At 42.6% G+C, this 11,840-nt stretch overlaps 1 protein-coding gene across 1 annotated transcript; it reads right to left on the reverse strand.

Annotated features, from left to right (window-relative positions):
* Nucleotides 1-10,166: 10,166 nt before the first annotated feature.
* LOC121872523 lies at nt 10,167-11,073 on the reverse strand. The gene is made up of 2 exons (XM_042375306.1): nt 10,842-11,073; nt 10,167-10,473 (listed from the first exon to the last, which is right to left on the reverse strand). Exons 1-2 carry the CDS (start codon nt 11,065-11,067, stop codon nt 10,256-10,258), a joined length of 444 nt encoding a protein of 147 aa, XP_042231240.1. The 5' UTR covers nt 11,068-11,073; the 3' UTR covers nt 10,167-10,255.
* Between the last annotated feature and the right edge of the window lie 767 nt (nt 11,074-11,840).

Here is an 11,840-nt window from a genome sequence, read left to right on the forward strand (position 1 = left end):
CTGTGTTGGTCAGGCTCACTGGTCTATAATTATTCGTGGAGTGACGATCGCCCTCCTTGAAAACAGGACTCACATAAGTCATTTTCCAATCACTGGGGACCTTTTGTTCATCCAGAGATCTACAGAACAAGATCTTCAGGGACTTAGCAAGCTCGTTGCACAACTCTCTTAGCACTCTGGGATGCACCATGTCAGAGCGTGGACTCTTATGAACTTTTAGCTTTGACAATTTATTTCTTAAAACCTGTTCTGAGAACAATGTGGGTCAGTGTTATCAAACCGTCTGTCCTTAAACGCAGGCAGATTGTTCGCATCCTCTCTTGTGAACATCGAGGGAAAGAAGCTGTTCAACGCCTCCGCCTTGTCCTGGTCAGAATCTGCGTAACTACCATCTTCAAGCCTCAGGTCCGAAACGCCTACTCGCGTTTTTAATTTAGACTTTGTGTAGCGGTAAAATGCCTTTGGGTTGGACTTGAGCAAGCTAGCAATCCGCCTCTGAAACTCTTTTTCAGCCCTTCTACACTCTGACTTGCTTGGCTCCAGGATCTGGCATACATCCTCCTGTCCTGCTCATCGTTTGTCCTTACCCACGTCTCGAATTTCTGAGTTTTCTTCTTAACTTTGTCGACCGCCGAATGGTTCATGTGTAGCGGTCTCCTTGTCTTGGGTATATATTTTCGATCAAATGGCTCACTCTACTGGCTTTGATATTCGGCGTGGTGTCTTGCGTTCTTATACCTTAGTGAGTCAGGCCAGTGGATACCACTCATCCCGTCGTAATTACCCTTGTAATATTTGAACCATGAGTCAGGCCAGTGGATACCCGTCATCTCCCCCCTCATCCCGTCGTAATTACCCTTGTAATATTTTAACCTTGGTATAGTTTTGTTGTGAATCAAGAAACAGTTAAATCTGAAAGACAACGTTACGTGGTGACTGGTGCCATTGGGGGCTAGGTGTTCCAGCTTGGCCACCATACCCTCGTTAGTTATGATGAGGTCCAGTGGCTTGGGTGTCTGCTCTCCTCTGTAATGAATCGGATCTTTAACACGTTGGAACAGAAAATTGTCTCTCAGAATATATACAAAAAGAGTAGCGGCGTTATTTCGGTCATTTGGCGTGGTTTCATTTCTCCAGTCGATGTCGCCATGGTTAAAGTTCCCATGACAAGGAGGTGGCTAAGGTTGAGCGCCGTTGCGTTGTCAATTAAGGCTCTTAGGTTCCTTTGGTTTAATAAGCTACAGTTTGAGGATCTGTAGATACAGCCGACAAAAAGTAAGTCCCTCCCCTTTAATTTAATTTTACACCACTTTGATTCTTCAAATATATCCTCCCCCCTGTACTCTCACCTGGCTGGCTCAAAGGTCTTGCCTAGCATAGATAACCACATCCCCCTTGCAAGTTGCTTGAGAAAAATTCGTAAATGAGTTATATCGGTCTATGTTAAACTCACATTCCTCCGGGTCGATTCTCCTGTTCTTGTACAAGTTCTGTGAAGAATGTGGCAAGGGCTGCGCAGCCATTGAAGAAAAGAGCTGGGATTTTCGTGGTTACCCTGGTCATGATTAAGTTTCTCTTTCCTAGGTTTACAGAAATATTATCCACACCAACGTCGACACAGTTATCCCACAAAATGCTATGCTGCACTAAGGTTTCATCCATTTTCTTAAAAATGTCTTCAGCTGTAGATCCTTTGGCCATGCACATGTCAAGCAGCTGAGTACACTCCATCATGAGTAAAAATGCGCGCCGTTAGTGGGATAATTTTCAGCAGTCCTGTGTCGTTTGATCCATCAATTGTTAAAGAATATGGCTTTGATTTCATTTATTCAACCAATTTTGATTTAAAATGCTGTTTAAGTGCCCTGTTCACAATGCTAGCGAGCGGCAGGTGTAGAAATCCTGAGATTTTCGGGTTTAACCGTGAGAGTTGACTTGTCTGTGTATTTATTAATGACTTGGTTGATATTCCCAGCAATGAATAATAATGCATTTTTTTTATAATTTCAGTAATTTTATGTTAATTTCTTACAAGTGGACTCTCAGGTTTTTAACACATGCAATAGTTATATCTCATCATTCTGAGTAACTCTCTTTCTAAACACTTCTTTGGCAAATGAGTAATAATGAACCCAAAAGGATATTATTTCAGTTTCGGTCATCTGGGGAATCGTTTGGGTTACATTAGGTTAGGTTGGTTAGGTTATTTTGGATATCTGTAAATATTCGTTTAATGGCTATGGTTCGTTTTTATTATGAGAATTCAACTTCCAAATCACTGTTGAAACCGAACCTAACCTCTATCAACCATGTATTACTAATTAAGTTATCCCAACCAAACAAATCTACCTAACCAACCTAAAATCTTGCTGCAGCCATTAAACGAATGTTAACCTGGATATCTAAATTTAGGGATGACAGAAACTAAAATTTTACTCCTGATAGAACTTGACCTAACCATCCAAAGAAATCTACCTAAACTAACCTTAACTTACCTTACTTATTTTGCTATCTGGTACCAGTGGTACACCCTGCTGCCATATGGCACCCCAAAAATTGTGACCAAGTCCCAGGTTGCTGATCTGACTTTCTGCCTCATTTACACACAATTGCAGGGTCTCAATAATTGTTTTTTTTACTGTTTACAACATACATAATGTATGTCGTTTCTCACTCTTGATTTATTTTTTATTTTTGTATTATTTATGGTTACTATTTTATTATTATTACCCTGTACTATTGTCTTATTTAATATAATTTGTATTAATTTTTATTATTACAGGGTATTTATTATTAATGTTATTATTTATTATTATATTTTCGCCCTCCAGGCCCTGATGTGGGGGTCGGTGACCTGTATCCGGGTGGGCTAATCCCCATAAAAATAAAAATAATAATAATAACAATAATAATAACAGCAAATTTGTTGAAGCGTCATGGTGTAATTTTATGTTTTTAGCGATTGCCGAATATTAATCAAACGCCATAAGTTACACAGTACGACATCCATGGAAATAGTGGACTAGTTGTTGAATACGAACAAATTTACCCAATAATGAATGATCTTTGGAGAAAGTAAATAATTATACAAATTATTGGTGTGGCTGGGTATCCATTTCTAAGATTTCACAAGCCTGCCAACTATTTATGAGGCAGACAGACGTGTGACGGTGTGAGTCGGGTGGCTCAACTTTTCCGCTGTGTATTCACCAAAACTTGGGAAGATAGTTATTCCTGTGCAGCATCTCTGAGTGGGGAGGTACAAACTTGGTTAAATTCAATAGTAATAAAACTCAATATTTACGAATAATACTTTCTAAATTAGACGATCTCCCTCCAATTACATTTCAGGACGCTATCATCCTGCCAAATTCTGAAATAAAGATGTTAGGCCTCACCATTTCCTCCAATATGTCCTGGATATCACACATCCTTAGTATAGCTAAAGCTGCCTCCCGAAAGTTGTTAATGCTGTACAGATGCCGCAGCTACTTCACTCCTGAGCAGTTGCTCTAAGTATATTAGGGATTCATTCATCCTAACTTGGAGCACTGCTCTTGTGGCGTACTGTTGTGGCAGGTTGTCAGGGTCTCTTTTTGGCCTCACAACGAACGTACATGTAATATATCCAACACTCAGGATTGAGGTAGAAATAGAAAATCACAATGTGTTTCTCGTATATATATTGTTGCACAGCACAGTGTTAAAGAGATACTAAGTCGGGCGAAGCTTGCTCAGAGTTCCTGTAGGGCGAGGAGCTTTCTGAGGGAGCTTGTGGTGTGGAGCTGTTGAGAGATGTTGCTTGCTGGTGGCGGTAAGTAAAAAGAGGTCGATGACGGCCAGGTGAGGTCTTATATAGCGGGGGTAGGCGTGGCTTGATGGTAGGCCCCCGCTTTGTTCGGCGTCGCTGGTTACCTGACCTTGACCACGAGGGATACGCCGGTAGATTCGCGGGGGGGGGTCGGCCAGTCAGCGGCATGGCGTTTGTAGGGGAGGAATCCACTACAATCTCATATCTGGGGTGGCTCTTCTTCTGTCCAACTGTTAGATAGGGTGGAATCAAAGGCATTTCGTCTTATTAACTCTCCTCCTTTAATCGACAATCTCTCTTCCCTTTCTCTTCGCCGCAATGTTGCTTCACTCACTCTCTTTTACAGGTATTTTAACGGGCAATGTTCGGTGGATTTGGCATCCTGTGTACCGCCGGCAAGGCCGTGGGCTCGTAACACACGTCTTGCCCGCGGTGCCCACCGTTTCTCTGTGGATGTCGGTCACGCGAGAATAACCCGTTATACTGTAGTGTGGGGTATGGGATGTTTGGTTCACACTCAGGATGGGATGGAGAAAGGAAACTCACAATGTGCTCTCTGTATACATGTTGTATTGGATGTACAATGCAGCTTGGTGCTGGGAAGTGGCACGTGGTTACAAGCGTGATGTAGAGAGAGCTGGTTGGTGAGGGTGCTCAGAGGAGGACAGCTTGTGGGTCGCCATGCTCGCCGGCGGGAGTGAGGGCCGCCAGGCAGCGGCGGAGGAGGTGGTATTGCTTGCTGCGGCTGTAGCTAGAAGAAGAGAGAGGTCACCACGAGATCAGGTCTTAAATAGCGGGGGTAGGCGTGGCTTAGTAGTTGACCTCCGTGATGTATGGCGACGCTGGTTGACCCAGACCACGAGGCATACACTGGGGAATTCGCAGGGTCGGCTACTCAGCGACAAACAGCGTTTATAGGGGAGAAATCCACTACAATAGTACCTCCTTCTTTCCTCACACAGACAAACTGTGGAATGCTCTGCCTTCTTCTGTGTTTCCATACTTATACAATCTGTCTCATTTTAAAAAGCTCGTTTTCCGGCATCTTCCTGGTGTAGATTAGCACAGTATAACCTTTTCTTCTCTATTTTCAATTTTTTTTCTGTTCTTATTTTTTTAGCCTCCGAAGCCCCGTTGTGGGTCGTTTGACCTGTGCCCGGGTGGGCTAATTCCAGTAAAAAAAAAAAAAACCATTAGTGACTGTATCAGGCCAGGCCCTCAGTACTGTACCAGGAAGGGATGTGTGTGATGTACGGGCAGAGATAGGGGGTAGAGACACAAGTGCCAAGGTACTGAAATCATAATAACATTATTTTGAGTCTTTTTATCAAACATTTCCTGGAATCAGAGCCTAATGTTAAATCTGATGTATGATCAAATTTTGGTGTTTAATTTTCTGAATGTTGTGATATTTTAAAAATATCATTATGGAAAATACTGTAATATTATTTTGTTCTTGTTTGTCAGTATCATTTAAGTTTATTTCATTATTAGGATAAAACCACCATGTTATATTATATTCATTGTTGTTTCCTCTTTGAATTGTTGCAACATTTGCTTTTGTGTTAATTCGGATATGTAGTGAAATGAGTCAAGTAAAGCTTGGATGTACCAACCAAGTGTTTTATTTACCCAAATTTACTTGACTCATCTAAGCCCACCATGGAGAAGCTACTAAGACCCACACATCTGGATATTGATCCTAACTCGACTACAGCAGCCAAGGAGTGGAAGCACTGGCATCGCACATTCATAAACTTCATTGAGGAGTGTGGAGAAAATGCTCCTGACAAACTCAGAACTCTGGTGAACAGTGTATCGCATACTGTGTATGAATTTTATTGACGAGTGCACAACCTTCGAAAATGCCATATCTATGCTAGAAAGTGTGTATGTGAAAACTCCAAACGAGATCTTTACTAGACACCTCTTAGCTACACGGCGGCAGCAGCTTGGTGAGACCCTTGATGAGTTTCTAAGAGAACTACGCAAACTCAGTAAAGACTGTAACTTGAAACCAGTTACTGCGGAACAGTATCGTGAAGAATTAATCCGTGATGCCTTCATCAATGGTATTTCCTCACCACTCATCCGGCAACGTCTTCTGAAGAACAAGACACTTGGCTTATAGAATGCCTCTAATCAGGCATACTCACTTGACCTGGCCTAGCGTAATGCTGATGCTTACTCATCACCAAGTGCACACACTGCTGCACTAGTTGTACCTGAGCAACCCCAGACAAAAGAAGAACTACCCCATGAGGATCATACACTAGCTACTGTCTACACTGCTAGGAAGGAATGTTACGTCTGTGGCGGTGCGTTTCACATTAGAAACAAGTGCCCGGCACGTGATGCTACCTGCCATACTTGCAGCAGGAAAGGGCATTTTGCTAAAGTCTGTCAGTCAAAGGCACCCGTGAGTACTACTGCAACATTGTACAATCCTACTGTTCTTGCTATTACAACTGCATTTCCTTAGAGCCTCTCACCTGCAGCCACTGAAGTCATAGTAAATGGACACAAGCTGAAGGCACTAATTGACTCATGTAGTTATGATAGTTTCATAAGTGAAAGCACCGCGAAAAAATTAAATCTGACAGTATATCCATCAATTAAGGAGATCTCTATGACATCAACGTCATTAAGTACCAGCTCTTCGGGGTTTTCTAATGTAAATTTGGAGCTCAATGGCCAAATGTATCCATCTACCAGCCTTGGGGATCTTAAAAGACGTGTGTTGTGACCTGCTTTTGGGCCAAGACTTTCAGAAACACAAAAGTCTGACATTCGAGCATGGAGGACAGAAACCAGAGCTCACAGTTGCTGGTACCAATTCAGTCTGTGCACTCTCAGCAGCTTTGATGGATGAGCCATCGCTTTTTCCAAACCTGCCACCAGAATGTAAACCCATTGCAACCAAATCGCGGCGCTTCACTATGGATGGCCGCTTGTTCATTAAGCAACAAACATCTCACTTACTGTCAGAAGGTATCATTGAAGCAAGCTCATCTCCATGGCGCGCCCAGGTTGTTGTGGTGAAAGATCCTCTTAACTCTGCATTGACTACTCTCAGATCATTAATCAATATACGGAACTAGATGCTTATCCACTGCCGAGGATAGACGACATGGTCAATAATATTGCCAATTACAGAGTGTTTTCTTCATTCGACTTGAAAAGTGCCTATCACCAAGTTCCAATCAAGGACTCTGACAAGAAGTACACAGCTTATGAAGCTGATGGGAGACTGTATCAATTCTGTAGAATACCATTTGGTGTCACAAATGGAGTTACTGTTTTTCAACGTTTGATGGACAAGCTTGTGGAAGAAGAAATCTCAAGAATACTTTCCCATACTTGGACAACATTACAATTACCGGACATACCCAGGCTGAACACGACGAACATCTTCGGAAATTTCTAGAAGTCGCTGAGCGCAGAAACTTGACACTCAATGATAATCCATAAAATCGGTATCCTCCATCAATGTTCTTGGCTATTGTGTAGGGAGTGGTACCATAATGCCAGACCCTGAGAGGATGCGTCCGCTCCAAGAATTGCCGCCACCCACAAACGTAGGATCTCTGCGGAGGGCACTGGGAATATTTGCCTATTATGCCAAATGGATCTCCAATTTCTCAGACATGATTCAACCTTTGGTAAGAAGCAAGACGTTCCCACTAGGCGAAGCAGCCTTGACAGCATTTGAACTCTTAAAAAAGCGACTTGTGGATGCAACTCTACGATCTGTCGATGAGGACCTGCCATTTGTAGTGGAGTGCGATGCCTCAGAAGTAGCTATCTCAGCAGTCTTGAACCAAGGTGGCCGTCCTGTTGCATTAATGTCCAGGACTTTGCAGGGTAGTGAGCTACATTATCAGCTGTAGAGAAAGAGGCTACTGCCATTATAGAGGCAGTTCGTACATGGAGCCATTTCCTAGCCAGGCGTCATTATTTTTGCTGATCACTGACCAACGCTCTGTAGCATTTATGCTGGGACAGCCGAAGGTGAACTAAAATAAAGAATAATAAAATACAAGAATGGAGGTTGGAGCTAGCATCCTTCAGCTACACCATACGGTATCACCCTGGAAAGGAAAATGTGGCTCCTGATACGCTGACCAGAGCATTTTGCTGTTCAACATTCCCTGCATCTACTCCCACTGAAATCCATAATGGACTCTGCCATCCTGGAGTGACTAGGCTCCTACACTTTGTGAGATCAAAAAACCTCCCATACTCAACAAAAGATGTAAAAAGAACATGTGCATCTTGCAAAGTCTGCGCAGAATTGAAGCCCCCAGTTCTACCGCCCATCGGAAGGGACACTCACCAAAGATACTCAGCCTTTGGAGCGGCTCAGCATTGATTTCAAGGGGCCTCTACCATCAGCGACCCGTAATCCTTATATGTTTACAGCCGTTGATGAGTACTCACGCTTCCCTTTTGCATTCCCATGCCCTAACATGCACACCACGACTGTGATCAAATGCCTTTAAACAATATTTAGCCTTTGTGGAATGCCCAACTTTATACACTCAGACAGAGGTACCTCCTTTATGTCCCGGGAGCTCAAGGCATACTGTTACCGCCACAGTAAGATAAGCTAGAAGAGAGAGAGAAAGAGAGGGATAACCATAATAAGATAAACTAGGCGAGAGAGAGAGGGGGTGAGATAAGAGATATAGTGTTGACAACGAATTTGCTGACCAATCTGCTGAGGTGTTTCAATACGAAAACATATGGCCCTCGCCTCCGGGCTGAGATTGCCCTCGAAGGTAGTCTACTGATTTCTACAGGACAGACAACACGTTGGTTCAGACCACTAGACCCTAAAACGTGAGTGATCGTGAAGTATTAGAATCTGCTAAGAAACTCTAAATAACTTTAATAAGTATATTTGTGTACTGTAATTTGATCATATTATACCAATTGTCTCCTGTATCAATAGTTATAACATGCGAGTTATATTTAAGACGTTAACAGGCTATGTACTGTATATTGATTGTATTATTCATACTATGTCTCCTGAGATAACAGCATTTGTTATATGAGAAATGTTCTTTAACAGGTTTTGACCGAATTATATGGTACGCACCAACGTTGAGGGTTTATTTCTCCAGCAACAAACCAATAACGCTCCTATGAGCGTTAACACATACCTTTCTCAAAAGGGTGTGCAACAAGCAGGACAACACCCTACCATCCCACAGGAAATGCACAGGTCGAACGGTACAATGGTATCATATGGAAGGCTATTTGTCTAACACTGAAGTCACACGATCTAGCAGATCAACACTGGGAATTGGTGCTTCCAGATGCACTACACTCAATTAGATCACTTTTGTCTACTTCAACTAATACAACCCCACATGCGCAGTTTTTTTTTGGATTCCAACGACGCTCAACTCACGGTAGTCCACTACCATCATGGCTTATGTCCCCTGGACCAGTGCTGCTTCGACATTCTGTCCGGTCTAGCAAGAATGAACCTCAAGTAGACCAAGTTGAGCTCGTTGATGGACTGTAAACCCAACATATGCTAGCATTAGGTATCCAGATGGACGCCAGTCTATAGTATCTGTCCGTGATTTGGCCCCGTGTCCAACGAGTCTGGCAACTCCTGTGAAGCAGCATGAGGTCGAATCTGATCACTAGAATCAGCCCTCTCGAGTTCATGACAATGGGACGAGAATGATGGATTCCCCTACTACACCTAACATTCAAGGTCGTGACTTACCGTGTGAAATACCCAGTGAAGAAGTTCCCCCTTCCCGGTGACACCCAGAAGGTCTACTCGAGTACCAAAGCCTCCCAATCGTTATGGCTGGGATTAAGATCATGTATTGAAGTAAATTAGTATCTTGATGAGAAGTGTTATATGCCGTGTTTACGTACTATTAGTGTACATTTTCTAGGAAGGAAGAATGTGATATTTTTAAAATATCATTATGGAAAATACTGTAATATTATTTTGTTCTTGTTTGTCAGTATCATTTTAGTTTATTTCATTATTAGGATAAAACCCTCATGTTATATTATATTCATTGTTGTTTCATTTTTGAATTGTTACAACATTTGTTTTTGTGTTATTTCAGATATGTAGTGAAATGAGTCAAGTAAAGCTTGGATGTACCAACCAAGTGTTTTATTTATCACAAGTGTCAATAAAGAGTTTAACAGATAGAAGTGAATTGTACCTCACACAGCATCAACAGTTGTGTGTGTGTGTGTGTGTGTGTGTTAAGCCTCAGTGCAGTTGGCGAGTTGCCCAGTCTTCTCGGAATATTCCTTGACTCTGGGTCATGCAACTCGGTAAATTAGGGTGTGGTTGTTGTGTTGGCGACAGCTTCTACACCTTAAACAAATTCACGCCTAGTTGGCCCTAGGGCCGGCCATCCTCGTTACACACGAGGGGCAATCTTTATTATTATTAGAGCCTCAATATTGAATCAGAGCTGTAGTGATGTACCAGATGAGGAAGGAGAGGCCAGCCAGCCCCAGCAGAAGTATCGCAACAGAGTTGACCCTCACTACGAGGGGTCTGGAGGCTTGTTCCCGTCGCAGCTGCTCCTGCCGCTCGTAGTAAGACCCCTCGCCCCTCCTGCCGGGGGTCCTCTTGCCCTCCTCAGGGTACACCATGGTCAGCCGCCTTGAGGCTAGGAAATAGGAACAACAATAAGCCAATAGTAACAATATAAGTCGGGTGGTCAAGGGGTTATAATATATTACTGGAATGGCAATCAAACTACAGTACCCGGCGTTCAATCTTCCCCCGAAGTAGTAAAGTGTTTAACTGGTCTATATTGACCAGTTAAACACTTTACCAATTGGTCAGAGTTTTGAATTAACCCTGAGATGACCAAGTGGTAATGGTACTGGAGTGGCAATTTAGTGATTCCAAATTCGAAAGTCCACTGAAGATGCAATGTGTGAATGTATGAGTGTGTGACAGAGGTATCAGTTAGTCACCATCTCTCTCCCTTACCTAACCATTCTGTTTCTTCCTCTCACCTCCCCCACTTACCTGAAGTGGGGAGACGAGCGGTGCCCTGAACACCCCAGGCGGTGGCCACAATAACAAGAACGATGCAGAAGGCGAAGACGAAGACGAAAATGAACCAGACATGGAGGAAGGTGGTGTGGGGGGAATGAGGGAAGTAGCCTCCTAGGGCGCACCCCCAAAACACCATCAACACACCCACCAGGCACGCCACGCCCACACCAAGTCTAATCTGATGACACAAAATCATAGATGTGATGATAATATTACTACAGCTACTAACAATACATATACAGCACTCTGCTAATTATTACAGCCGACATTACTTATTGTGTTACTGTTACAGCCGACAATACATATTGTGTTACTGTTACAGCCGACATTACTTATTGTGTTACTGTTACAGCCGACAATACATATTGTGTTACTGTTACAGCCGACATTACTTATTGTGTTACTGTTACAGCCGACATTACTTATTGTATTACTGTTACAGCCGACATTACTTATTGTATTACTGTTACAGCCGATATTACTTATTGTAATACTGTTACAGCCGACATTACTTATTGTGTTACTGTTACAACCGACATTACTTATTGTATTACTGTTACAGCCGACATTACTTATTGTAATACTGTTACAGCCGACATTACTTATTGTAATACTGTTACAGCCGACATTATTTAGTGTGTTACGGTTACAGCCGACATTACTTAGTGTATTACTGTTACAGCCGACATTACTTATTGTAATACTGTTACAGCCGACATTACTTATTGTATTACTGTTACAGCCAACATTACTTATTGTGTTACTGTTACAGCCGACATTACTTATTGTGTTACTGTTACAGCCGATATTACTTAGTGTAATACTGTTACAGCCGACATTAGTTAGTGTGTTACGGTTACAGCCGACATTACTTAGTGTGTTACTGTTACAGCCGACATTACTTATTGTGTTACTGTTACAGCCGACATTACTTATTGTGTTACTGTTACAGCCGACATTACTTATTGT

Source organism: Homarus americanus, unplaced genomic scaffold, assembly GCF_018991925.1.
Source record: "Homarus americanus isolate GMGI-L3 unplaced genomic scaffold, GMGI_Hamer_2.0 scaffold39155, whole genome shotgun sequence".
Taxonomy (NCBI): domain Eukaryota; kingdom Metazoa; phylum Arthropoda; class Malacostraca; order Decapoda; family Nephropidae; genus Homarus; species Homarus americanus.

Excerpts from the sequence above, each read along its gene's own strand:
- LOC121872523 (XM_042375306.1), bottom strand. The coding sequence starts at position 11,067 with ATGATTTTGTGTCATCAGATTAGACTTGGTGTGGGCGTGGCGTGCCTG. Across the intron at positions 10,474-10,841 it reads CGCTCGTCTCCCCACTTCAG|CCTCAAGGCGGCTGACCATG; the intron begins GTAAGTGGGGGA and ends CCTATTTCCTAG.